Below are 27,721 nucleotides of genomic sequence, written 5' to 3'. Positions count from 1 at the left end.
CCTACTTCTCAGAAGTGTTTGTGTAAATATACCTGATCGGATATCAAACAGTCAATGTAAGTTTAGTGTTCATTAAAACAAATCGCCATATTTAATTAATTATGTTTACTGCTTTAGAGCAGTTCCAAATTATGTAGTTTTCTTGTCAAGTTTACTATGTTTCATTATTTTAACAGTAATATTTGATTTAATTGAATGCATGCTAGTAGGTAAATAAAAAAGCTAGTTTTTCATAAACAATTAATGGATTAGTTTTTAATTGACAATGCAGTTTCAATTTATTATGTTACAAAATTGTCTCTACATTATTTTGACACATAATTTATGTTCTCAAGATCACTAGTGAATTCTAGTTTCAATATTGATCTAACTAGGGCATTGTCCTCATGGCCATTCAAAGATGATATGGCTAAGAGAAGTAACTATTGATTGGCCTTCTTGGCAAGAAAAATGATGGCTGCAATATTTATACAGTACAGCATTTACTTTGACAACAATTTGCAATTGAGTTTTGTTTTAAACTGCTTCACAGCTAATTTTAACTAATTAATTTGAGTATCTGGTTAAAACCAATAATTCCTTATGAGTCTTGAGGCCTTGAAATGCATCGAGATGTTCATTACTTTACACATTTTTACTTCTCAAAATATTTAAAATCAGGCCAATGATGAATAATTACAAAATCTGGACATAAAAAATCTCTAAAGTAGGCTTCACTTTTTAGATTCACTTTGTAAAACTTTATTATTTTTATTTTGCTTTACATTGAGTTATATTTACTGTAATTCCAAATCAGTATACTGTAACTACTAAACATGTCTACAGTAAAGGAAATTACTGAGTCAAAATTGTTTGAAAGTGAAGTTCCTGAAAAAAATTAACGTAGTGGTATAAAATAGCCAATACAAAGGATTTTTTAACTGGTGGCGTTTTGAGATAATATTTATTCTTATAAAACGTATGAATACAATATAGGTCTACTATTAAATTATTAATTCATAACTGCGAAACTAACTGTTGAATTTAATGACGTTTATTAACGCAAAATCCTAATTAAAATAGTGTTCTTAATAATGAAGTGTTTCCAATACATTTCTTATTTTATTGTATCATCACAATATGTATAATCGTACACAACTTTGAAAGCTCAATTTGGATTACGCAGGATTTCCACTTAAAGTTATGGCGTTGGCAACACGCTTTGGTTAATTATTGTCACTATCTGTGTCACACATTACTGACAATCGTTCTCAGAAATTGTTGTACTCAAATACATGATATGTCAACCACAGTGGAAATCTCGTAAATAACATAATTCAATATGAAACAGAGTATCCATCAATTCTCGTGCATTGCAAAATTGTCGTACATATAGTGTTTTTGTACGGAGGTTGGCATTCCGTTTTACCACGAATTTGTAGGCTTTGCAGTTCGAAAGGCCTCTGACGACCGCAATTAACTTCTCAATCAAAGCACGGAACCGATACACTACATGAATGAACTGGCCGTTATCGGTTCGGAAACAGTCGCAAATTTACGAATTACTGCTTTGAACAGTCCGTCGCTGCTACGGACTGAGTCACCGTCTCTCAAAAGTAAATAATCGTGTTTTTCTCACAATTATGGCACTCGTAAGTGTTGCGGTACGGTACGCATGGGAGATTATCGTGCGTGTTATGGTACATTTGCACCCCTGTTCCCCTCGCCACATTGATTAGATTGGGGTAGCTGCGCACGCGCCTGACCTGTGACGCGACGCTAGCTTGGCCTCATTGGGGTTGCAGTCTTGTCTATCGTCTCGACACCCCCGCCGTCTGATCTCGGTCGTGCATTTTTTCATTTATTTTCAGATATGACTCCCTCACCCCTGAATTGCCCGATTGGGTACGTATTTTGTCCATATTTCGCATGACTGTTAAAAGGTTTTTGTAAGTTCTGGGTTGGTGTTGTAAATGGATATAGGTTATACTCTCCAGTCTCCAATGGTATGGATTTTTATTTTTGGGGACATTGAAAATAATGTGACTTCCGTTCTTGGGTTGATGCAATGATGGCAAAATAATAGTGCTGTTAGGAATTAAAGTTTGTTTTAAATGTTAATGTCATAATGAAATCTTAATTAAATTTATTTCAATGGCCTGAAAAGTGTCAAACTTTACTATTAGTATGGTAGAACACCATATTTTAAAATCTAAGAGCCATAGGGTATTCAATATTTTACACAATTAGGTAGGCCTACTTACTTACATGTTTTCTATAAACACTTTCTTAATAATTTTAGTTTTAAACACTGACTTAAATTTAACCAATATTTAAACTGTTATCATCAATAAAATTATAGAAAATACACAGTTTTAAAGTCATAAAACACTGCCAGCTACTAGCACTTGCATTAAGTATAATTTATATACATTATTATGTTAGTAAAATAATATTTTAACTGTTACCTGTATTCTTTAGGCAGTTTTGAGCTATTTCATTTACTTAACAATTTTACCTGCAATGAACAGTTTTAAACACCTTGCATAACAATGTTTACTTGGATTTTTTTGTCTAGAAAACCAGTTGTGGGTCTATTATTTGTACTACAATTAATTGTACCCAACTTGTCAGAAGGGTTTTTAGATAGTGCTTGATTTCTATAAATCCAGGTACTTTTTTTTTGTTGCTCTAATAGAGCCCAAGCCATAAGTATTCATATTACTTATCACATGTTGTTTTATTTTGTCTGTAGTTAATTTAGTTCATGTAGCTCTTGTAGTCAAGTATGATAAAAAAATCTTACATGAGAGCAAATCCATGGACTTGGAAGTATTTTAGGTATTTGCCTACGCTGTATTCATTCAAAGTTTGTTAATTATTTTTAGGATAAAAGTTTATTTAAATCTGATTTTGCAGAAATTACAAACCAACAAATTAAGTACAACTGAATTGTATTGTAAATTAGTTTTTATACGTAAGGCAACCTTAGTTTTTGGGGTGTCTCTCCGTCAAAATTATTTATTTATGGCTGCTTAGTTAGTTCTTACCCTTAAGGATTCTTAAAAATACATTTTTTCTTGTTAGTTACTCTTAACTAGTACCATAGCACATAATTTAAAATAAGTGCTATCGTCATCATCATGCCAATTGATTGGTTAACATTTAACAATCATCACTGGTGCTGAATTCATCCAGTTGAACAATGATGTCAAATCTGAAATACAGTTGGCATTAGCCGACAGTAAAGGATTAAATTTAATTATATTAGATTCTCTTGAAAACCACCCAGGGAATGGATTAAAGGCGATTACTTTGGTAAACCATTCAAAGTGGCAAGTAATATTGGATTAACTAAAAGGATTAAGTTTGGGTTTCTCTTTCAACCCTCCAACTTTCTCGATGGTTAATGCTGTTACTTGCAATTACGTTTTGTACATCATTCTTTTGTAATTCATATTTATTTTTTAATTTTGTTTTTTAATTAATAAGTTGTGTTCTTCTAATGGCAATAATTGTAACGTAGGCCTACATAAAGATAAAAAATTAATGTCTGAAAATTTTATTTTTGTTTAGCACTATTGTTTTATAATAAGACAAAAAGTAGTACTGTAGGTTTATATTTTTTATTCATCTCGTCTCATTTACATAGTTCTTTAAACTTAAAGGAATACTGTGTTTGTTTTCTTATAATTTCTAAAATTCACAATAATAAAATAAAATACTACTAATTGTTAAATATATTATTCCTGATCAAACTGCAACTTGTGTTAAAATGGACACTATTGGCCCTTCATGTCCTAAGGAATTTTAATTGTAACTGGAACTATTTTCCTTTCATACTGTAACTCAACCTCGATCTATGCCAACTCATCTTCCAAAATCATAAATATTTTACTAGCAATCTTCTCTTGCTTTCAAAGACACCCTTATAAACTATTCATGAGTTTTAAAACTTGAACTAAAAGTCAAACTACTGTACATTCTTATTTATAGTCTGAGTTTTAATGGTCAGATAACTGTAAGTGGAACAAACTGGAAAGAATTTTACAAATATGTAGTTATTTTGAGTGATATTTTGCACATGTGAGTTTAATATAAATTAAACAAAAAATGTTAAGGAACATAAAAACTTCAATTCATAAACATATAATAAACAATATATCTTGATATTTTATTTGTTTTTACCTGGTTTGATCGTAACTTGCTTCAACTCATGGTTACTCAAAATTAATATTATGTTAATTCACTCTAACTATTTATCATTAATGTACATAAAATATTTATTGACCACACTTTGATGAATTGTGAGCTATAGCAACTGTTATGACCCTTCAACTTGGTCAGCAAGAAAAAATGAGGTAGAAAATGGAATTTTAGACACTAGCGCATTCTGTGATGAATAAAAAATTTGCGACAGCTGGTCCATATGGATGAGATTTCTACTTCAGTAACCAATTGTCAATTTCATAGATAAAACGTACTCCCATAGTAGATTTCTCATCATCATGGATCAGCTGAAGAAAATTGTATTGTCAATGTCTGGTGCACTGTAGAGGTCCTGTTTAGTTTACAAGATTTTGTTTCACAAAATTTCCGTAATTTAAAACCTCGTTTAGCCAAATAACGATCTAATCAAAAACAGTACCCTAGTTATAGGCTATAACTAAACAGTAAAGCACAAATCTTGAAATTCACCCTAAAATAATAGAAACAAACATTCTTCAACACTAACGATCAGTGTCACCTTGTCAATGCTAATACGCTCACACTTTTACAACCAATCGAAAGCTAATGCAGGTGAACTTCAAACGCTGTTGTTGTTTAGTCTCTAAACATTGTTAAATTCTGTTTGTTTAGTTAAATTGTAGTAAACACAGCCTGTTTGAGCACTTTATTGTTGTGATGCACCATAAAACCTGGCACTCAACTCACATTGACACATTGAAACACATGTTGCCAACTCCTGCAACGGAAATAACCACTAATGTCCGATGAACTGTGCATCGGACCGTCAAGAATTTTCTTTTTCCGACTTTGCTATTTCGTCTTTGTTTTATTTACGTGTTCTTTGTCCTATAAACTCGTGGTATATTTGTAGAGTTTAGTAAGCAAATCAAACTATATAGCAGAATTTTTTGTTGTGGTATTTTATTAGGTTTAATATTTATTCAATATGGTAGAAATGACTGAAGGTTTATGAAACAAGGAAATGTAAGTTTAATCAAAGCATATGCTATTATTTTAACAAACAAATCGCAAGTAAAAATGGCACAGTTTGAATATTTCTGTGTAGTTTTTTCCAAGCATGCATGTTATAATAGTGTTTTAGTAATTATTTGAAAGGAAGTAGCCTATATTTAGCTTACCTTTTCAGGAGGCTATTTACTCTTTTGATTTTTGTCAAATACTTGTTTGGTCAAGAGTCTGAAGAAATAATTGCATTCTAAACATATAAAACATATGAATTTATATAAATACCCGCACTGCAGCCAACCTCCAGACTAAGAAAAATTTTCATTTGTCTGATTATATTTTTACTAAAATATTTCCTTATTGGCAAAATTAAAAACAACTTGACATTTACTGATTGATAACTTTTGTGTATTTTTCTCCTTTGACATGGCTACTTGTGACCCTGTGTAGTAGTTTTGGTAGTCGCAAGTGTTGAGTCTCCGTCAGTAGATAATAGAAGCTACAGCTGTCAGAGTGTATTGATTTTCCCTTGTTGCCAAGGTAACTTCATCTCACTAACTTTAACATTAAGCTGCTCTCTGCTTATGTGTTCAAATATTTTTTTTTTAATGTTTTAGATCAACGACATTATAAGATGTGTAAAATTTATATATCTAATTTGTTTATCATGTTGGTCAGATGTTGGGAAGAACTGTACTAGTTTATTAATATGCAGTAAATTATATTCTGAATTATACACTATTTATATCTAATTATTTAAAGTGTATTAAAGAGTAGTAGCTTTTTCTATTACCAATTGAGATGGGGATGTCATCTAGGTGCATTTTGAACCCAAATATGAAGGATGATTTAAATATATACATATAAGTTTACTGTAGGTATATATTATAATCATTTATTATAAATATAGATATACAAAAAATATAGTTATTTATATTTAAATAAATAAAAAGTATCCAGACAGTTGTATGCATTTAAAATAATCTGTTATTAAATCACAGAAGTTAATAAATTGTGTAAAAATGTTATATTAGTATTTCATTGATAATTTACATATAAAAATATTATTAATATTATTCATTTAACATTCATCCTTCACTCATCTTCGCCAAAATTCCTCAAGGTGTGTCAACTTCAATATTTAATCAATTTATATATTATATTTATATTTTTTGTGTGTGTGTATATATGTGGTCTTGTATGTGTGAATTGGGAAGTAGATAGGTTATCCTTTTGGGGGTGGGTGATTGGGTGTTGGGAGGGGGGAAGGGTCTACTAATTGTCTAATATAGTATTACATTCACTTACCATTAAGTCCTCCAGCGTATCTATTATTCCAAAATCATTTTTTTCTTTTAAAATAACTTTTTTCCTTCCTCACTTAGTTTAAAAAAATTTATAAATATATATAATACGACTCTCTTCCACACACAGAGGTATTCCTTCTTTGTGGAAGATATGTCGCTAGTTTAAAAAGCTATTTTATATTTTTATGTTTATATTCGATTTTTATATTATTAAAAAACCAAACAATATTGTAAACATTTTTGTATGGGACTAACATGATGTAATTTGTAAATATTTTGGCGGAATAAATGCTATTTTGATTTGATTTTATAGTACTGTATTAGTAATGTAGGTAATCACAAAATTATGTTGTATAGTGGTTACATGTTTATATAATTTTACCATAGGCTATATACATATATTATATTTTATGTGAGTTTTAATCATTCTAATTCAGTAAAAAGTAAAAATATTAATGAAAATTCATAAGTTTTTGTCATCTGAAAAGTTACTTAGATTTAGAACACTGGTGTATTATTGATTTGACTAATGTAGCGGAACAAGCCTTGGAATCATTCCAGATGGCTTCTCAACTGGAATATGTTTTGCCTAAATAATATCTTTGCCAATCCTTCCCAGCTGGTTGGTTGTGATTCTGGTTGCCACATTCTATAAGTGTAATATTGAAATTGTTTCCTTTATACATTTTTCTGGATAAAATGAAGTAATAATTTGAACTTTAAGGTGTGAACAACCATCTGACCATATACAGTTGTGCATACTTAACAATTATATCTTTCTGCTTAACACTTTATAGTAACTTCAAAGTGTTTGTAGTTTTCTAGAACAGTTGACTTTTCAAACTGCCAGTAGACTTTTCTCCTATCGTAAATCTGAAACTTGTTTGGTGTGCGCTTTACTATACAATCAAAATACCACAGGACAAGCTGTAATTTATAGATATATCTTTCTATTTTCTAATAATTGTGAAATAAGTGAGACAAAAATTAAAAGAAAATATCAGTTACTGCACGAATGCCCTCAAGTGTTAACTGGGCATAAATATGGAAATTCTTTTCAGCTTATACAGTGATGATAGATAATCTATGATAAATTTTACAGAATTTTTCGGTGAAGTAACTGGGGCTCTATTAATTGTGCTATTTAAACTTATTTGTTTGCATTTTGAAAAACATTCTGATTGTTTAATCCAAAGTAAAAAATCTCTTTATTTACACAAATTATTACTATTAGTAATATATTCAATATGTAAATATTTATAGACAGTTAACTTTGGAATAAAGTAGTTCAACAAATATCCATTTATTTAAAGGAATTTGTGCCAATAAAAAAATCTTAGGCTGGGTTTCAGCTTTATCAACATTTTGTTTGAACTCAACTTTAACTCTTCTTGAAGGAGGTTCCGTGAAAAAAATTGACTCCAGTGTAATAATTAGGTTTTCATATAAAACAAACCTAGCAGCATTATTTATGTTGCAGAATGACTTGGGTATATCTCTCTCTGTCTGGTATTCCTATGTAAAACTTGTGAAGGTGGTGAGAAGATTTTTATTATTTCACTGATTTCCAACCTCTATGTTGCAGGGAGGTTACCCAGCCAAGCTCAAGAAGGTGCTTATAGTGACTGCCCCTCTGTGGTTTAGAGCTCCGTTTAAAATATTGCGACTGTTTGTACGGGAAAAGCTGCGAGATAGAGTATACACCGTCAGTGTTCCTCAGGTATGTACTTACCTTGCTGACAATGTAGTGTACCTTAAGGATACATTAAGTAGTCAGTGATAAATTAGTAGATTGATAACTAAGAAGTCAAAAGTGATGATTAGATGTAAAAATCCATAATGTAGCATGGAAAGCAACACCATAAAATGTAAAAAAAATATTTTAAATATAAGAAAAGTTGGTACTTTTCTGGTAAAGGGAACATTCATTATTATCGATGATTTTTTTTCGATATATCGATATTTTTGTTTAACGATCCATTGCATATTGACAACTGATCTTGTTTAGGCTAAAATAGTCTATTATATGGATTAAGAAATGAAACTGTTCTAAGCTAACCTAACATAACCAACCAAACTTGCTGTACTATTTAAAAATTCCTTTTGATAACAGAAAAGGCAAGCTAAACATGGAATGTTACACAGCAAGTTTGGTTAGTTATGTTAGGTTATTTTTTTTAGAACAGTTTCATTTCATTATTGTTTGTTGATACTGAACAATATTTATCGTAGTTGTCAGCTGATATGTTTCAATTTGTTAATATCGATATATCAAGAAAAAAAATCATCCATAATAATGAATGTTCCCTTTAACAGGAAAGTACTGAAAAGTTAATTAAGGAAAGCCTGTTATATTGTTGGGAAACAAATCCACCTTGGTTGTAAAGCAGTTCCTCAATAATTAAGACTGATTAGAAAGAGATATCAAAGTATTACCATAGTTTTTTTTTTTTAAAGAACCAGATTGTTGGAAGAGATTGGTTAGCTAGAAAGAACCAGCGATTTTATTGCATGTTAAGGAGAAAAACTTGGAATAATTAGTACTTGTAATGGTTGATTGATTGACTCCTTAGTCCTTAGTATTATTTAACGTGCAATGTAGAGATATAGTGCACAGTAGTTATTAATAAAACCCAGAACTACCTGTTATTACTGGAGAAATATCCGAAGATGACTCCTGCAAATCACATTTGTACAAGCGTACATAACTGAACAAGATCAAGGTAAACTGTGAGTCTAGAGACTGTTACTTCCTCAAATTAATTATTTTCAACAGTCTGATGGTACACGGTACAATTTTGTTTTTGTACATCCAGGGTATAAGTCTACAACTGGCAGACGATCTTTGACTTGTCCTCTAACTTCTATTTCACAAACTGCATCTCTGATGGAGGGAAATGAATGGTTTATTTCCCTCAATTCGGCAAAACTGTGTACGGAGTCTGTATAGATTGTCAGGCATAATGTTCTGGTGGCAATTTATAAGCAATCACCTTTCAAGTGCACCGTAGGCTATATGTTTGATGTGTAGTAGCTGACCAATACACGTTTGCAATAAACGCTGCAAAGTTTTATTTGTGTTTTGTTGGGTCTGACCTAGGGGAGGTACGAATGAGGCATTTAGTTCTAAATTCCTCCGTGCGTGAACAGCGCTGTAGTAGAGAGCACTTTGGCAATGAAGGTTTACTAATCGCAAAAATAGTTCTGTTCATAAAATAAAATTATAAATGCCTCAAATTCAATTTTATTATTTTTTAATTATAAAATTAAACTATCATAACCTAACCGAACTAACCAAATTTGCTGATAAAGAAATAATATAACAAAAGTTTAGTAATCGGAAAAATAATTCTGTTTATTAAATAAAACTAGAAGTTGCTCAATTAAAATTTTATAATGACTTAATAATAAAATTAAACTGTAATAACCGAACCAAACCAACCAAACTTGCTGATAATAAAAACATCTTGGACAAAAAGTTAATGCTACTAGCGGGATTCAAACCCAGGACCTACAGTATATCAGCCCAGTACGCTAACCATTAGACCACCGAGGCCGATGGCTATTGTCCGTTTTGTTACGGTAATGGCGTTCCCTCAGCTAATAAGAAGCCCACAGCTGTCATCGTAGCCTCTTCTATACCTCCCCTGAGTAAATACCATTCAATACATACCTCAAGCAAATTGAGTGGTACATCACTGTAAAACCTAATTGGCCTATGTTTAGTTAGATTTTGATCATTTACTCTTTTTCAATAGAGTTTTTATTTAATGGCTCATTGTGCATGCTACAGAATTAAGCATAGTATGTAGTGGGTTTTACAAAACATTTTTAAGGAGAACTCAAATCTATCGCCACCACTGATGCCTAAATCAAGGCATTAGGTAGAATAACTCTGCATGTTATGTAGCACGGACTTGACAATTTGCACTCAAAGAAACAGAGGAAAAGACAGATTTGAATGCCTACTTGTTGTTTAAAGTGATTGAGGACTTGTCTGTTACAGCTGTCCCTTCACATACCACGAGACTCTCTGCCCAAGCGGCTGGGGGGTACGCTGGAAGTGGCACATCATGATTGGCTGCTGCATTGTCACAAATCCATGGCCAATCACTGCCAGATCAACGGTCTGACCAACGCCCAGGTACGCACAACTATACAGCTTTGGTAGTATTGGATGTTTTTTTTCTTTCACAGTAGCAAATCTGAGTAGCATAGTCAACAATTGCTCCTGGTCTTGCAAGGATTGTTATCCAATACTGTACAAAGGAACGACGTTTTGAGTATCGACTATTCTGATATCATCCCATCAGTAAGATTCAGAATTCATGATGTAGTCCCTTAACTGTTTAATTATTCAAAAATAAGACAACTTTATGTCTACCGTTCAGATGTTGTAGTCAAATTCACTACGTGTTTCGCCTATTCAGGCATCGTCAGGTGATCTCCTAACAAGAATGTTTCATCCATTATAGAGTCGTCAAAAAACATTTAAGTAAATACACAAAATACATAACACACAAAACACATTTATCATTTAAAGTAGGTCTACTATAAACCGGTACGGAGGCAGACTGGACTTGCTGGAAATATGTAACACCAACCCCTTCTCCGTTATCAGTAATTGTACTACAAAGGTCAAACTGGTCAAATCTTAAGCTTAACTGAGCCAGATTGGTTATTGAAGTTGAATCAACAGTCAAAGGCCAAACTGAACTAAACTAACCTAACCACTGTAGGGCAGTGTGAAAGAGTCTTCTTGAATAGACCCTATGTCTTAAAATGTTCATATTTAATACTTATCTATAATATATAGTGTGAATATTTTACCGAATATAGTTATCCGAAATGATATTTTTGATTTATGATATTTATAACAAATGAACCCTCATCATTCTACGACATCTTTAGAAAGAAGTATTCATTACATGGGAATTAAATTGTTCAATAAACTTCCAAATCACTTAAAAAACACAGCAATGAGTCCAGCACAATTTGCAGATAACATTAAGAGTATTTTGATCAGAAAGGCCTATTATAAAGTTGACGATTTTCTAAATGACTCTCAAATGTTATAAGCAGGTCCTGTTACTTCCATAATATTTTATAGGGTAAAAAGTTCCTTCTCCGTGTTAATCTGGTTGATTTTTAAATGTTACATATTTTATATATATATCGTTTTTGTTGTGAAATTTTAAAGAAGACCTTGTTATTGACTAAAATTACATGTTTTGTACATTTTTTATGTTTTATTTATAATTAAATTCTATAAATCTTTTTATTTAGTTTTAAGCTTGACGTTATCTTTTTTATTGAAGTTCGTTCGCTACGCTCACTCACCTGTATGTTGGAGCTCGTTCGCTGCGCTCACTTTCCTTCAGGTTAGCTCGTTCGCTACGCTCACTTGCCTTCAGGTTAGCTCGTTCGCTACGCTCACTCGCCTCCAGGTTGCAAATTAGCTGTTGTCATAAATGTAAAAGAAATAATAGTGCTAGTGCTGCACCCTGTTGGTAATCCTTGTAACTTTAATGCTATTGAACATCACAGAACAGAACCAACTTGTTTAATTGAAACAGCTGTTAAGATTCAATAATTTCATTTCTCATAAGGTTAACATGGGCTTCCAGAAATTCCACGTCAAAAATCGACAAAAACTTGATTTTCAAGGGTTTACTGTTAAATATCTAACTGTCTCATATTCGATGAAATATGTCTAAAACCATCTCATATATGTATAGTATTTGGAAAATAAGTTTCAGGCGGGACAGTGCTATAGTTATTGAGGAGTAGTTGTAATAAAGTGCGTATTTTAGCGTTACCAAGAGAATGACAGATAGACAGACAGACAGACAGACAGACAGACAGACAGAAATTGAGATAAGGTTTGATTCGGTTTCTCTGACCTATGAAATGTAAAAATAACCAAAAAGTTCATTATTCTAAGCAATGTACAGACAAAACTCTAATTTTATTTATATAGATGAACCCTCATCATTCTACGACATCTTTAGAAAGAAGTATTCATTACATGGGAATTAAATTGTTCAATAAACTTCCAAATCACTTAAAAAACACAGCAATGAGTCCAGCACAATTTGCAGATAACATTAAGAGTATTTTGATCAGAAAGGCCTATTATAAAGTTGACGATTTTCTAAATGACTCTCAAATGTTATAAGCAGGTCCTGTTACTTCCATAATATTTTATAGGGTAAAAAGTTCCTTCTCCGTGTTAATCTGGTTGATTTTTAAATGTTACATATTTTATATATATATCGTTTTTGTTGTGAAATTTTAAAGAAGACCTTGTTATTGACTAAAATTACATGTTTTGTACATTTTTTATGTTTTATTTATAATTAAATTCTATAAATCTTTTTATTTAGTTTTAAGCTTGACGTTATCTTTTTTATTAAACCTTTTGACTAGTCTATTTAAAGAGTTCCTCAAATGTTAAAAAACTATTTTCTTTATTATTAATAAATACATTGTAAAAAAGGACATTATATAATATTAGACTATAAGAAGAATGACGAAGCACCTGTGCATTTATCTAAAACCTCTGTACGTTTATGTGCTAATAAACATGATTTGATGATTTGATTTGAACATTTTATCCAATTACATACATTCTCTGTGGAACTCAACCCAAAAAAATTGTTGGCATTTCCCCCCACAATTTCCACGATATCATAGTTACAGAAGGCACCTACTTGTGTGTGTCTTGTGACAGTGGGTTACAATGAGTGTGTGGTTATGTTGCAGGGAGAGAGCGGAGATGTCAACAGTGGATCACCAGTCGTGTCTGAGGAGGACGAGGAAGAATTGGAGATAACAGCACAAACCAACAACTCGTGGCAGCGAGGATCCAACCACAGTGGTAAGCTACAACTCACTTCTTCAAGACAATAATGGGTTTTAAAGCCTATATACCTCCGTCAAATAGTCCAACGATTAAGTTTATTTAGTAGCTTAAACGTTTTGTTGCGAAGACAACATTTACACTTTAAGTCTGCTACCAATGGGTTTTTTCCAACCGAGGGCCATGCCCAACTAATTTAGTATTATGAGCTCTATCTAAATGATTGTTTGTTCACACTGTTTTTATGTTCGTGTTGTGTTAGTTTTAATTTTGTTTTTGACGAGGTGCAATCTTTTGAAATTTCTTCTCAATGAAACATGTAAGCAACTGAGCAATATTAATGGTTTATCGGACTGATGTAAAACTTATTATTGTTCTAACAATATGGTCCAGGCGCCAGAAACATGAATTTTGCAACTTCTTCAAGTTTCAATGAAATGAATTAATGGAATTAAATAACTGCTTTATTGAGACTAAACATAGTAGGTCAGTTAGTTGTAGTGTCTTGGGCTGATAACGTCTGCATTGTCTTATCACTGTGGCCACCAGTGACTTGTCCATTTGACTTATGCTGTAACAGTTAAGAGTACTTCACTGTATTTAGATCAGTGTACATACCTGTAGTCCATTGTGTTGGCCAGTTGAGGTTTAAGCAATATATCAAACATAGAACCATAGACAAATAGAATAAATATATACCGTCAGCTGTGCTGCGGTTAGCATAAGTTATGTCGTCCACCGCTAGGTTTGCCGTGTAGTTACGGCGCACATCAATGCAGCGTCTGCTGGTCGCATGCAGCGGAGTGCGCCGTAACTACACGGAAATCCTAGCGGTGGGCACCGGAACCTTCTTTTGACAGTCTATATTAATTTTATTTGCCTATAGGTAAAAAAAAAATTAAAATGTAGCACGTTTCAAGTGTATCTTTAACATTTAGTCACACTTGCAGTCTCTGCTACTACCAAGCCTAATGGTTGCTCTCTGTTAAGAAAATCTTTCAGTGCCACTGTCAGTTAATATATTTTTTAGGGGTGTGTGATGCATTTTTCTATTCCATGCATCAAATCGCGATTCGATTCAGTGGTGGTCAAAAAACTTTGATTCATGTGGGAATCCAGTATCCATATACAAAAAACTTCTGCAGAAAATCAATGCAATACAGAAGCGTGTTGCTGTTGCGTTTCCTTTTTTGAAGGCGTTCTTATTTAATGAATTCTTTGCATGTAAATGTTGCTTTAATTGTTTTAATTTTTTATTTTGACATTGCAAATGATGAGAAGTTTTGTTAAGTGTAAGCAGTGTGAGACATGTTTTGCTACTGTAAACATAGTCAAAACAAGTCACTCCAAAATCATTCCAAAAATAACACAAGGCGCTTTTTGTATATTTTGTCCCTAGGGCCAAAAATGAGGTTTTGCTGGCTCGAGATAGTTTTTAAGTTCGAGACGAAGTCGATAACTTGTAACGATAGAGAGCTGCAAAACCATTTCGGTCGGTGGTACTCTATTTTTCACCACACTATTAGGCCTACCACAATTCACCACAATAATAATGCGCACTAACAGTCAACACAGCTACAACTTATGGTTATGTTAAGAAATTTGGGGAATCAGCAAAAATATTAATAAATAGTTGCTAGGGAGTGGTGACAATAAAACAACTTTATTGCAATGCTATGGATTATGTATTTAATATGCATTAATGTATTAAGAAATTAAAGCAACACTGAATTTCGGCCCTAGGAATGTAAAAACCTGCTCGGTCCCCAAATTACGACGACAGCTGGCATAGACAGCAATACGAAGTTTTCGGCCTCCAATAAACGTTTGTAAAACGGCTAAAAACATTTTAGTGTGGTGAAAATACATTAATCAAAGGGGGCAATTGCAGTAACAAACTTTTAAAAAAAATTAAATCATTGAAAGGTTCTTTTAAAGTTCGAAATCCAGCCATATATGCTCTTTTTGTCTTAGTCAAACTCAAAATATCAAAATTACTAATACATTTTAATTTACACATTTTACAAATTTTAACTGTTTTATTAACGTTTTTCAGTCTCAACAATAGTTGTGACAGATAAGCAACACACCATTTACTTATTTTTCTAGTGTCATCAAGGGCTGGAATAAAACTACTGGTCATGAATCAACATTTATGTTGCCGGTGAATCATGAAGGATCATTGGGAAATGATGTAGTTATTGCCTTATCAATGATAATTGTCAAACCAATATCCTCACTATCAGCAAATATCACAGAATGAGCTGGTGATAAGCAAATGATAAGTTATCTACCTCTTGCAGCCATTCCCTGTGACAGTTTCTCCTCCAATAGTGTGGGTTTTTGGCTTTGTCGTGTTTGTGCCTGTGTTTTTACTACAGAAAAGTTTCAGTGATAGTTCAAGGTTAATTGTTTGTTGTCTTATCAAAGCTTCATTTTGAGTTGACTTTGTTATTTCATTTAATAATGTGCATCTCAGTTCAACTACAATTCTATTTTCCTTAGTGGCAAACATAAAATAAACAAATGTAGTATCCGTAAAAGAAATATATGAGTAAAGCGGCAAATGTATTGACCTTGAAGGGGAATGCGCGACTTAGCCCGACTAAGAAGAAGAAGTCTTTTTGGGACTTGTTTTCTAAGAAAGTTTTAAAATGTCAACAGTATGATTTGGGTATGTAATTTTAGTTTTAAGCTTAAATCCATGGGACAATACAAGAAGTGTAATGTATTTTTCATAAATCGACCGATACTTGACAAATTGCCAATACAAATATCATTCTCAAGTCTCACTTGCAGGCGCACGTCATTTCGTCATTTGTTATCACCGGTTGTAATCAGTACAGTGGCCTGTTATCATGGCTCGTTTACGTTATTGCCTCATTCTCACTGTTACTTTTTTATTCATCGGGTTTTTCTTCAACTTTTACCAACTTGTCAACTATAATGGTAACAGTATTGTTTTGTATTAAATTGATTGTATGTGAGTAAACAATTTTTGTTCTCATGGTTAGCTTTGGTTTTGCTTTACTCAACATCTGTTTCAGTTAAAGATTCTAAATTTTTATTATTTTTTATGTTACATCTATGCAAACTACATATAAATCTCTTAACTTAATTCAAATTAGGTTTTATGTTTTTTCTTTCATTGGTCTAAAGTCTGAAATAAAATTATTTGTCAGGGCAGGTTTTTTTTTATGAAAATTATAACTTTCCCAATTATTTTATATTTCTAATTTCAACTTGGTGATCTCAGTTTTATGCTAAAAGTAATTTTACTATTATGAATGGTTATTTCTGTGCTTGGCAACTATTTGCAAAATTTCAGGCAGAAATTCGGAAAGTTAATTTTGATCAAATATCTCATTGTTTATGTTTGTTGTTTTGTAAATTACATTTCATTCAGCCTGCCATGGAAACATTCGACAATATAAATTTATTTGAGTTATACACACCACACACACAAAATAGGTATGAACAAACATAATCCAAAGAATCCATCTCAAAAAGGTACAACTCCAAATATGTTACGCCTAAAAAATATTTGGCTTCTATAATGCTAATATGCAGTACATACTGTTAGAACCCCGCTGTGAACTTAAATGATCCCAATAATAGCAAAACTTTGCAATAAACATAATTACGACCTTTACAAACTTACATTTTAAGACTTCTTCTAATGTTTGCTGAATTTAATGTGTTCTGCAAAAGCAAGGAGACTATTGATTAAAAAAAACTGTTCCTGACATCAGGGTAACACCTTTTCCAGGTTCAGGTCAAGTTGGAATTGTTGCTATTGTAATAAAATATTATAACTAAAAGTTGTTAAAACAATAATTAATATAAAGTAATAGTTATGCTCTACTTGGATGGACTTAACTTTACTTAAAAATTTTAGATTATTATCTCCCCATCTTTAAATTTTGCCTCTTAAGTATAAAGCACCATTCATTAGTCAAATTAGTCACAGTTTTTATATAATTAAACTAGTTCTGTTACACAGTTTTTGTTGCTTTACAATTTCAGCACTAATAGCTTCCGAGCCAAAGGTCAGTTGTAAATTGTGGCTTCGGGATGTTAAGCCAGTTATATAACACAGAGTTTAAAACATTAAATTCTGTACTTGGTAGCTTTGTCTTGTGACAGTTAATAATTAGGATAAAAGCTGAGTAACAATTGGGTTCTGAATCACAAAATTGTAGCCATCCCCAGCTATTTTTAGTTTGCAATCTTGTACTAATTGCATACACTTTTGTTAGGGACTGTTATACTGTATATCATTCTACTTAAACCGGTTGCAGTAAGTCCAGATAAGCCAATGGGTGTGATAACGAGGAAAATATGCTTATAACCCCATTTTAAATATGGTAAAACGTATTAAATAGATAAAAGTTTCTCTGGTGGCAAACCTTCACAAGGATTCAACTTATTCTTTGATAGAAACCACTAACCTTCGCGGTTTTGAAGCCATCGTCATGAATAACGTCAAAAATAACCTACGAAGCAAAAAACATTACAAGTGTAACTAAAATATAAGATAAAACCATTTAGCCCACTCCTCCGTTTTCACCAAGAGTAAGACGGGAGGGGTAGCAGAGAAGTATGTAGGTATAAGGAGAAGATAAACTTTGTAGTATGCCGTGCAATAAAAGAATCAGGAACAGCAGGTGCTTAAAACCTGGCTTGTATTTTCCAATTGCAGAATAAATATTAATAAAAAAATACACTCAGCTTTAAGATATAACTATTAACCTATGAAAGGTCGCATCCCTTAAAGATTTGAGAACCAAAAAAAGTAATTCCTATGTGTTAAATGATATAAGGAGAAATCCTGTGAATTTTAATTAGGTTCAATAGTTAACCCTTCCTGGAGGGGCGACTTTTATGGTCTAGGACGAGCAAAAATAAAACAAATAAACAAATTAGTTTTAGATATTTGTGTTTTTTATACCTGTTTACATTAAATAAACACAATCGAACATCTCATATTATCTAAATAATTTTTTACTTGTTTTTATGCACAAAATAAATGGTGGGTATAATCAGAAAAACGTCGGGTATATCCGCCGCGCCGCGTTTTTAAAAGTATGGTCTTGACAAAGAAAGGCAATAAATAAAGAACAATAAGTTATCACTATTTCATGCTAGACAGACAACAACTGTAGCTTTTAGCGACAACAAAGTCAACGTTGTGGTGCGCGTTTAACATCGTGGGGGTCGGGGCAGCGCAAGAAAGGGCGGCCGTGGTAGCCCGAGACATCTGGGTACTGCAAAAACAACAACCAGGCCGTCTGAACATAAGGCGGATATATCCGTCTCCCGTCCGAAACATAACAACCCATATGCGGATATATCCGACACCTGTCCGCGAAGGGTTAAGTTATAAACGGTGTAACCAACAAAACTTGAATTAAACTTGAATAATGAATTTATATGATTTTATTTACATTTGTATACACAGCTTCACTTATAGTTTATTGTTGTTGCAGGCGCTGTCTCGCCGTTGCCTCCACCCAGTTCCGCCAGTTCTGGGTTCTCGGACGATGACTCGCTTCATTGTGACGCACAAGGCCTCTCGATCGAGCAGTTCGTACAAACTGTTCAGACAAAAGGCAGGAGTGGGCTGATCGCCGAGTACCAGGAGATCAAGGCCAGACCTCCAGACGGAACTTTCAACCACGCAAAGTGAGTTAAACATATAGATGAAAAGCTTTTAGCCCCAGTAAGAATTTGACCAATTCCATTAGGATATGCCTATTTTCTTTCTCATTTATTTTATTTTGTATTGTTTAATGCCCTTTTAATGTTTTTTATATTTGGACTCAAAACTTAAAATTCTTCCTTCATAATTTGTTTTCATTTGCAGCAGTAGAATTGTTTATACATTTTTAGTTGTTGGGAATGGTCCAAACCCAATTCTTGTAACAATTTAACATTGACCTTTTGTTAGATTTCTTCAATAATTGTTAGCCCAATGACAAAGGACATTTGGTCCAAATTTAAGTTATGATTATATGTGGGATTGAACCAGCTACTTCTATATATGAGAGCGAGCACTTTAATCACTCAACTGTCCCATAAGACATTTTTGGTGGACTCACCACACACAACAAGGGTGCGTAGGCCAACTAAGTAATGTAATACCTAACATTGTGTAACTCATGAAGAACCCCACAGACAGGTGCTCTCCTCTTGAGTTGCAAACCAGATCTGACTTGCGCAAGATTTTTCAACCTATAGGGCTGTCTATTGGCTGGGGAACGATGTTATGTATCCCTCCAATATTGGTCTCACCTAATGACCTACACATTAACAACATTGTTAGACTGTTACTGTGAGAAATTGCCTGATTATATGAGACATGTGCATTAGTCCAACAGTAAATTCTATATTTAAATCCTGCTTGTTGGCAAACAAGGTTTTATACATTTTTATTTATCTAAAAAAAATACCTAAGGATGCCTGACGCCTAACTTCTGCACTTTTGTAAGAGCCCTATAATTCATTACTCCCTCTTGCACATTTTTTACTTACATTCACTCCATGGTGAAGTATATTGGGGGAGTGAGCTGGTCTAGTTGGTTAGAGCGTGGGACTTCGGTTCCTGAAGTACCGGGTTCAAATCCCACCAAATCACCAATGGATTTTATCTAAGTGATAATGCCGCAACCCCTAGGTCTAGCCTGAAGTAATGTGAAAAACAATCCCGGGCTTGTGCCTAGCAACCTTAGGAAAAAAAAATTGGTGAAGTATATTGATAGATGCTAATGTTGTGTTGTAGGTTACGTGCCAACCAGCCCAAGAACAGGTACACAGATGTTTTATGTTATGACCACAGTAGAGTGCTGCTGTCTCAGATTGACAGTGACCCCACGACTGATTACATCAATGCTAACTTTGTAGACGGGTACAAGCAGAAGAATGCCTTCATCTCCACACAAGGCAAGTGTTTCATTCTACTTAAGACAGATTAGGGGAGGTTTGATGGTGTAACACCTAATTCTAGAATGGTGTTTGCCAAACATTGTAACAACATTGGTGTGTAGTAGTAGCTGTTACTAATTTTAAATTATCCTTTAAGTAACATTTAACTAAATTTTTTGGGAAGGACACCGTTGTGGGAATTTAAAATAAACAGTATCAGCAATCTGACACATACTTTCTCCTATTCGCTTGTCAACAACCGCATTTAAGTAAGCGATGGGAGTAGGCCCTAACTATGACATTTATAGGAAAAATTGCAAAAGTTGCAATACCTTTTAAACCATAATTTTTACAGTAAGAAATGTGGGTTACATTTTGTTTAGAATTATAAGGACAAAAACATACTAATTTTAATCAGAACTGGCTTTATTTAAAAAATTCTGATTTCCCGTTATTTTATGAGTTTTTATGGGAAAATAACTTAAGTTACAATGACTTTTGAACCGTAATTTTTACAGTCTACCTTTTGTAATATTTTCGCTCATGGTTGTGTTATCTGTTACCAGGACCACTGCCCAAGACGACTGGGGACTTCTGGCGGATGGTGTGGGAGCAGCAGACGCTGGTCGTGGTGATGACTACAAGAGTGATGGAGAGAGGGAGGTGTAAGTGTGCGCAGTACTGGGCAGAGGAGGAGGGAGGCACTGCCACACACGGCAACTTCACTGTCACCACTCAGGCCATCGAGCAACACCCTGACTATGTCATCAGCTCACTGCTGCTGCATAACACACAGGTAAACTACTAAACTTTGTAGCTAAAAATAACACATGTAAATATTTTATCTGCAACAACTCTTTGGCCAGAACATTGACAGGTGTTTATGTACTCTGAGGTTGTTCTTCATCCCGGTGAGTGTGCAATACACATTAAGCTAACTAAATGTGTGGCTTAGATGATTGGAGGGCCAACCTCATTAGTATGAAAAGGGACCACCTCAAAAAATTGACAATGATCAATAAAGTAAAGTTAATAACACTACTCTAGAGAAAGAGTACCAACAAAAGTGTTTGGGTTTGAACTTTGATTACTTAGTTGGAATTGGAAGTCAAATGTCAAGAAAGTACTATTAATTGATTGTATGTTCACTTAAAGAATTAAGGGAATTTATGTGATCTGCCAATGTTAAAAATAGATTGTTATGATGTGATACATTTGCATTTCTACTTTAATATGCATATTTATAGAGCTACAAGTGCTAATAATTTAAATTAGATTATAAATTTTCAAAACAAATCAATCAAAATTATATAGAACCAGATAAATATAAAAAGAAAAAGGAATCAAGACAATTTTAGTCTTGTATAGTTGACGTTCTTCTCATGGAAACTTAATCACAAAACATGATTTATACTTGGAAGGAGCAGTAATTTGATCTAACATTGTAATTGGCTTTTGAGACGAGAGAATAGCCATCGCTTATGGGCCTGAACTGGCTAGTACCAGTGTATGAAGTAAAGGACACGGCGCTGATTTAAACTACCTTATTTTATTTTAGGGGTAGCTATTTGGAGACAAACTTACAGACAACCCTCGTATATGAGATAATGAACACAAAAAATGATCTGAACTTTTTGTTGAATTCAATAAGTAATGGGGTACAGTGTAGATAACTTGTTTTAATTAAACTGTTGCTGTATGAAATAAGTTTGATATACTAGGATTTCCGAGTTATACCTGGTTTGTGGATATATTTTTTTCTCTTTTTTTCACATTTTATATTGAAAAATGGCAAGTCAATCAAAGTACAGAGCTCATAAGATAAAATGTAGTGTCCCAAAGTGAGGGATCCTATTTTTGATTAATAAAGCAGCAACTATTTATTGCATCTCATTGTATTGTCATCTGCATTGCAGACGGAGGAGAGCCGAGATGTGAGCCACTATCAGTTCATCTCGTGGCCGGACTACGGAGTGCCGCTGTCAGCCATGGCCATGTTGGACTTCCTGCAGCGAGTGAGACTGTGTCAGGCATCAATGTTGGCAGCACTGGGAGATACGTGGGCGGGACATCCGCGCGGACCACCCATCATCGTACACTGCAGTGCAGGAATCGGCCGCACTGGTGAGTGTTAATCACTGGTTAAACACATACAACAATCCTTGGTATCTGAACCTGTAGATCTTGCTACATGTGTCTGGAAGGTTATTCAAAACCCATCATTAGACTAAAATACCCCCGCCGCAAAAAAATTACTCAAGTTATCGCGTTCACGACACATATATAACTCTATATACATTATAAAAACTAAGTACCCTTTTTATTAAAACTCATTTTATTGAACGACTAGTTTCAACAATAATGCCATAGTCATGTCATGTTGTTTCTATCTTTACATATACAAGAACTATAAACAACACCCAGAAAATTTACCTTACACAATAAACATTAAGAATCCTAATATAATATTTGGAAAAATCCTGCAGTTTAGTTAAATTAAGAAAGATAAATAGTATACACACCATTTAAAAGAGAAGAAATCTAAATTCATCAAAATCTATGAAGTCTGATGATTTTTATTTATTTATTTAACAAACATGTTTATTGTATTTGTTAAGATTAAACAACATGGCTATGGCATTACTGTTGAAACTAGTCGTTGTTCATTAAAATGAGTTTTAAAAAGGGTACTTAGTGTTTTAATAATGTATTTTTATATAAAAATAGTAGCCCTAATCACTAAGATTTTCATATATACATATATAAAAATTTTGAACTAATCGTGTTTTTGGCCTCTGGGGACATCAAAATAAAAAAAGTTAATCGGTCCCTGGCCTAGGTCTTTCCATGCCACCTACGGTAATAGCTACTTCCCTATAGGGAAATTCGCTAACAGTATCCATTTGTTAAGGTGTTTTTGGAATAAATTATAACACACAAACATGGTTTACACAAATCAATTCAAAAACAGAAACGCAAACGATCACAGAAAGAGATAGATCTATCAACTATGAACGAGTACATTGCCACAGGCAAGTCAAGAAGCAGACTGAGCTATGCTATTATTTACTCATATGCCCTCAGGATTGTTGTCTGTGTTAACAACAACGGACGCTCGTCTATTGCAGTGGAGGGAGGAGAATGTATAAAATTTTACCTACGACCGTTTTTTTTTAAGTAGCCGAAATTTTCTACTCGTGTCATTAACACTATCTTCCCGCAATCGCTACGCTAACTGCTATTATGTGATTGAATTAGTATTTTTGTTTTTAAAATATGTGCACTGTCTTTAATATAGTAGGAATCTACTTTAGATTCTACTCTTGAATTTAGGAAATTCCCTTTCTCATAGTAGTGTAACATTTTGAGACCATCATTAACATACACAATATCACGTTTATACAATTTACAATTTCTTACACAAATTAAGATTCTTATACCTGTAGTTTTGTGGCTGGTCGGTGACCTTTGTATCTAGCTTGAAAATCTAATTATGATACCCTACCTCAAGATAGGCTAGAAGTTTCTAGATCTCAAAGCGTTGTGAATCACCTGTTTTAGTAATGGTCAATGGAACTACTGTTGAAAATTGTTTCCAATAACCCTTAAATAACATGTAACAATACTTGTTTTTAAGAACGTTTTCCAATAGTTACCAACAAATCAACAAAGTAGGTTTTAGGGAGTGACAAAATTTCAGCTGGTATTTTTTTTTTTTTATTTAGCACACACACATGCAACTTTATTCAACAGAATACTAATATTTTGCCCTGCTGTTGCGCAGGTACATTCTGTACTCTAGACATCTGTATCTCACGACTGGAGGAGACAGGGACGGTGGACGTGCGGGGAGCCGTGGAGCGGATAAGGTCTCAGAGAGCGTTCTCCATACAGATGCCAGACCAGTACATCTTCTGTCACCTAGCGCTCATAGAGTACGCACTCAGTAAAGGACTCATCTCACAGCCTGACCTGTCAGCCTTCGACAACGGCCACAGCGAGGACTCTGAGTAAAGCACTTTAGTTGGAACATTACAGTTTTGTTATCTAAATATGACAGTAACAAATTATCTTGTTTGTTGATTGGTGAGTTCACTCGCTCATCGTGCTAATTATAATTAACTAATCCTGCTATGTGAAGCAAATCGACTGATTGATTTTATATTGATGGTTTTGTCTCATGGGACTATTTAAAGAAGCTGTAGTTTTTGAAAGAATCTTCGTTTTATATTTATAACAAAATAGGGATAGTAGATAATAGGTTAAATAATGACAAAGTACTTGAAGTATTCAATTGATTAAAAATAGATGAGAAGAATTATTTTATTTATCGAAAATTGTTATAGGTTCAAGGTTCATCATAACACAATACCTACAATACTGAGAAATTAAATTTAAAACAAAAAAATTAAATTTAAAAAATTCAACTTTGCTGCTACATTTTCTTGGTTGTGTTAGGTATGTGTTGCTGCTTAAACCAAAAAAATGTTAATGTGTTAAAAGCAAAAAATGATCCACACGTTTGAATTGTGTTGTATTCCAAATTAAATTTGGTAATTACAAAACTACATTTAAATTTCTTCAATGTTTAACATAGTTCCTAATGAAATGTTTTTTTTTTAATTGCTGTTAATAAGTATGTTTTGTATACCTTTTTCAAAAGAGCTCCTGCATATAACTGTCATTTTTGACAGGCTGTCAGCTTTAATACAGACTACGCCTTCCGAAATGATAACTCAACTGTGTGTCAACAGTGTTAGTGTTATTTTTATACAGCCGCAAAACCTGCTTCAGATATGTCTCTGATGTGCTAATACGTTGTGGCATTTAGCATTGTAGTGACGTGAATTTTTAAATGTAAAATAAAACAGCAGAGAATTTGAATAAACCGAAGTCTTTGTAAAACTTAACATTACTAGTTAAACAGACTGTAGAAGATTTTCTCAACATAGGTTTTGTACAGTTTTTGTCTTATTGATGTATGTGATACATTATTATTTATTGTTTGTTTTACTAATTTATAAAGAATAATATATTATAGGGTTAAGGATAAGTTATGCTTGTCATTTTATTATTTCCCAGCTTTAAATCATAATTTTGTATATAGGTTTCTAATATATGTTATTTTAAATAATTAGTCAATTTATTTTAATTTATTAATATTATAATCTCTTTTTTTACAATTACTGGGATGAGTTTCAGTTTATGTTAATTAATAAATACATCAGAACCTTCATAAAGAACTCTTAAGCGTAAATGATATTCATGCTGGGCTGTAAGGTTGTTCCAAGGGATACTTGTTATAAGGGAAATTCTTGTTTCAAAGGATTTTAGGTTTGTTAAACAAAAGCTTTCAGTTAAACTGATTTGAGGAGATGTAATTTTTTATTTTAAAGAAATTTTTTGTTTGATTGTTCTAGTAATCTGAGAAATTTTGAGATTATGTGATAAGCAAATTCAAAACTTGCTGATGCCAAAGAAATCCATTCATAGTGTCCAACATTTAAAATCATAGAATTAATTTTAGTTATTGAATTAATGATGACATATTGATATTACACAAGAACTGGTGAGGTTTCTTAAAGTGACTTAAACATACCAGTCAGTACATTAGGTTTTTTACAAGGTTATACATTGATTTTTATGTTTAAAACACAGCTGCAGAATTTCTTATGCAACTCTGCTCTCTTAAAATAGGCATAGGAATAAATGATTTAACAGAGAAAACCTGACAAGCTGTCAACATAGTTTTTTGTTGTTAAAACTAAGTATGGTTTACAGAATTTTATTGCTAAGTCATAATTCATTCATCATTTGTTCTTATACTTTATGTTTTAGAATATTACTAAATTCATATAACTCTTTAAAATAATAAAGACTATGATTTTTTTTTTGATTAAGCCTAACAGTTGTATAATGAAGATTTGTGTTTTTCAATTAAATATCAACTAGTAAGCATAATTATTGAACATAACTAATGTAGTGCCATTTGTGTCTGATAAAACCCTTAGTGTCATATAGAAAGGTTTCTGTTTAAAATAGTTTGTTAATTCACACCGACTTTTGTATAGGCCTGCAATTTTTGTATATTAAATGGTTAAGATTGATGACTAGTATCTAGACTGTAAAGAAGTTGTATCATACCAAGATTTGGTATTCAATTCATTATTACTTTAAAAAATATCACTTTAAAATTGTATATGTATTTGGCGAACTACTTTTTTATTAATGTCAGTGATATTTTTGTTTTTACAGATTTCATACTGATTGTAGAATTTGTCTAGGGTTTATTTTTTATGTAAATTGAAGTATTTACAGGTGGTAGATTCTGGTATTCAGGTGACAAGGATGAAGTAGTTGCCAACGTCTTGGATGTCTTCGGCAGTCACCTGAAAACCAGAATCTACCACCTTGAGGAATCGACTGTCAAAGCCTGACACAGAAAATGATGTGTTTTCAGCTTATTAAGTAAATCAGTTTCTTTAGTAAGATGAAGTGTACGACTTGTGGTTTGTTGTGGTGTTTGTTGTTCAATGGTTAAGCCCATGTTTCTCACTATCTCTTTCTCACTCAAGGAATTTGTTAGTGTCTAATTTGATTGTACACCAGGTATTAATTCTTTAATTTTGTCCATTTTCCATTCAATTCTGTGAAGTAGCGAGTAAGGAAAGAGTTATTCCAACTTAAGTCCTGTAACGTAAAACGGTGATGCAAACTAACTTTTTACGAAGAATGCTAGAGACTGGACAAAAACTGATTATTTTTGTACACTAAGTGTCATTAACTCCTTTGTGGGCTATGCCTGATTTGATATATTTGAACTCTATTTTTATATCTAAGATTCCTTATCGGGCATTTCATTGATGCTATGATTTATAAGCTATAAAAGTGCTATAACTACTTCCTATGTTATCAAAGACAGGATTATGCAATTAGTGAATACAAATTTAAAAAAAGAGTGAATACAAAAAGGAAAAGGCTTGCACTAGAATAGTTTAGGAGTTAACATTTTCTTCACAAATTATTTTCTATCTAGTTAATTCAACTTATACTAATAAATAGTTTTTGTAAAATATCTTTCTTTACCAATTGTGAAATTGAGGTATAGTCAATTTAAATGGAACACCATTGTAAATAAACCTTTTGTTTACTGTAAAGTACTGAGTTTGATCAATTACTATTTCTTACTAAAAGGCAGATTTTTTATCGCAGGGCTAGTTATTTTAAAAAAAGCTTTCAACTGTAGTTTTAGAAGTGATCTTGAAGCGATGTAAGTAATGAATTGTTAGGTTTGTCTGATTTCTAAACCCCAGAACTGTGTATACTTGGCCAGTTTATTATAGTTGTATATAACGTGTGCTGCCAGTGTAATATAAAGCTTCATTAATTTAAGGACGGTGTTTTATATACATAAAACTGTACTTTCATTTACCTTTTGTCTTTTATTACCCTA

General features: G+C 32.8%; 1 protein-coding gene across 2 annotated transcripts; it reads left to right on the top strand.

Annotated features, from left to right (window-relative positions):
• LOC129002788 (tyrosine-protein phosphatase non-receptor type 9-like) lies at positions 1-27,699 on the top strand. 2 transcript variants are annotated; one of them, XM_054430841.1, is made up of 9 exons: positions 1-56; positions 8,068-8,202; positions 10,489-10,626; positions 13,248-13,362; positions 18,834-19,029; positions 20,126-20,286; positions 20,835-21,064; positions 22,185-22,392; positions 24,053-27,699. In XM_054430841.1, exons 3-9 carry the CDS (start codon positions 10,585-10,587, stop codon positions 24,280-24,282), a joined length of 1,182 nt encoding a protein of 393 aa, XP_054286816.1. In that variant the 5' UTR covers positions 1-56; positions 8,068-8,202; positions 10,489-10,584; the 3' UTR covers positions 24,283-27,699. The 2 variants fall into 2 exon arrangements, with proteins under 2 accessions (XP_054286816.1, XP_054286815.1); XM_054430840.1 differs by lacking the exon at positions 1-56 and adding an exon at positions 1,808-1,884.
• Positions 27,700-27,721: the final 22 nt, after the last annotated feature.

The sequence above is a fragment of the Macrosteles quadrilineatus genome, unplaced genomic scaffold (genome assembly GCF_028750875.1).
Source record: "Macrosteles quadrilineatus isolate MER2022 unplaced genomic scaffold, UCM_ALF_1.0 Scaffold_9__3_contigs__length_116548681, whole genome shotgun sequence".
Classification (NCBI taxonomy): Eukaryota; Metazoa; Arthropoda; class Insecta; order Hemiptera; family Cicadellidae; genus Macrosteles; species Macrosteles quadrilineatus.
Note: the sequence above shows the minus strand (reverse complement) of the source record. Positions and strands in the feature narration are given on the sequence as shown.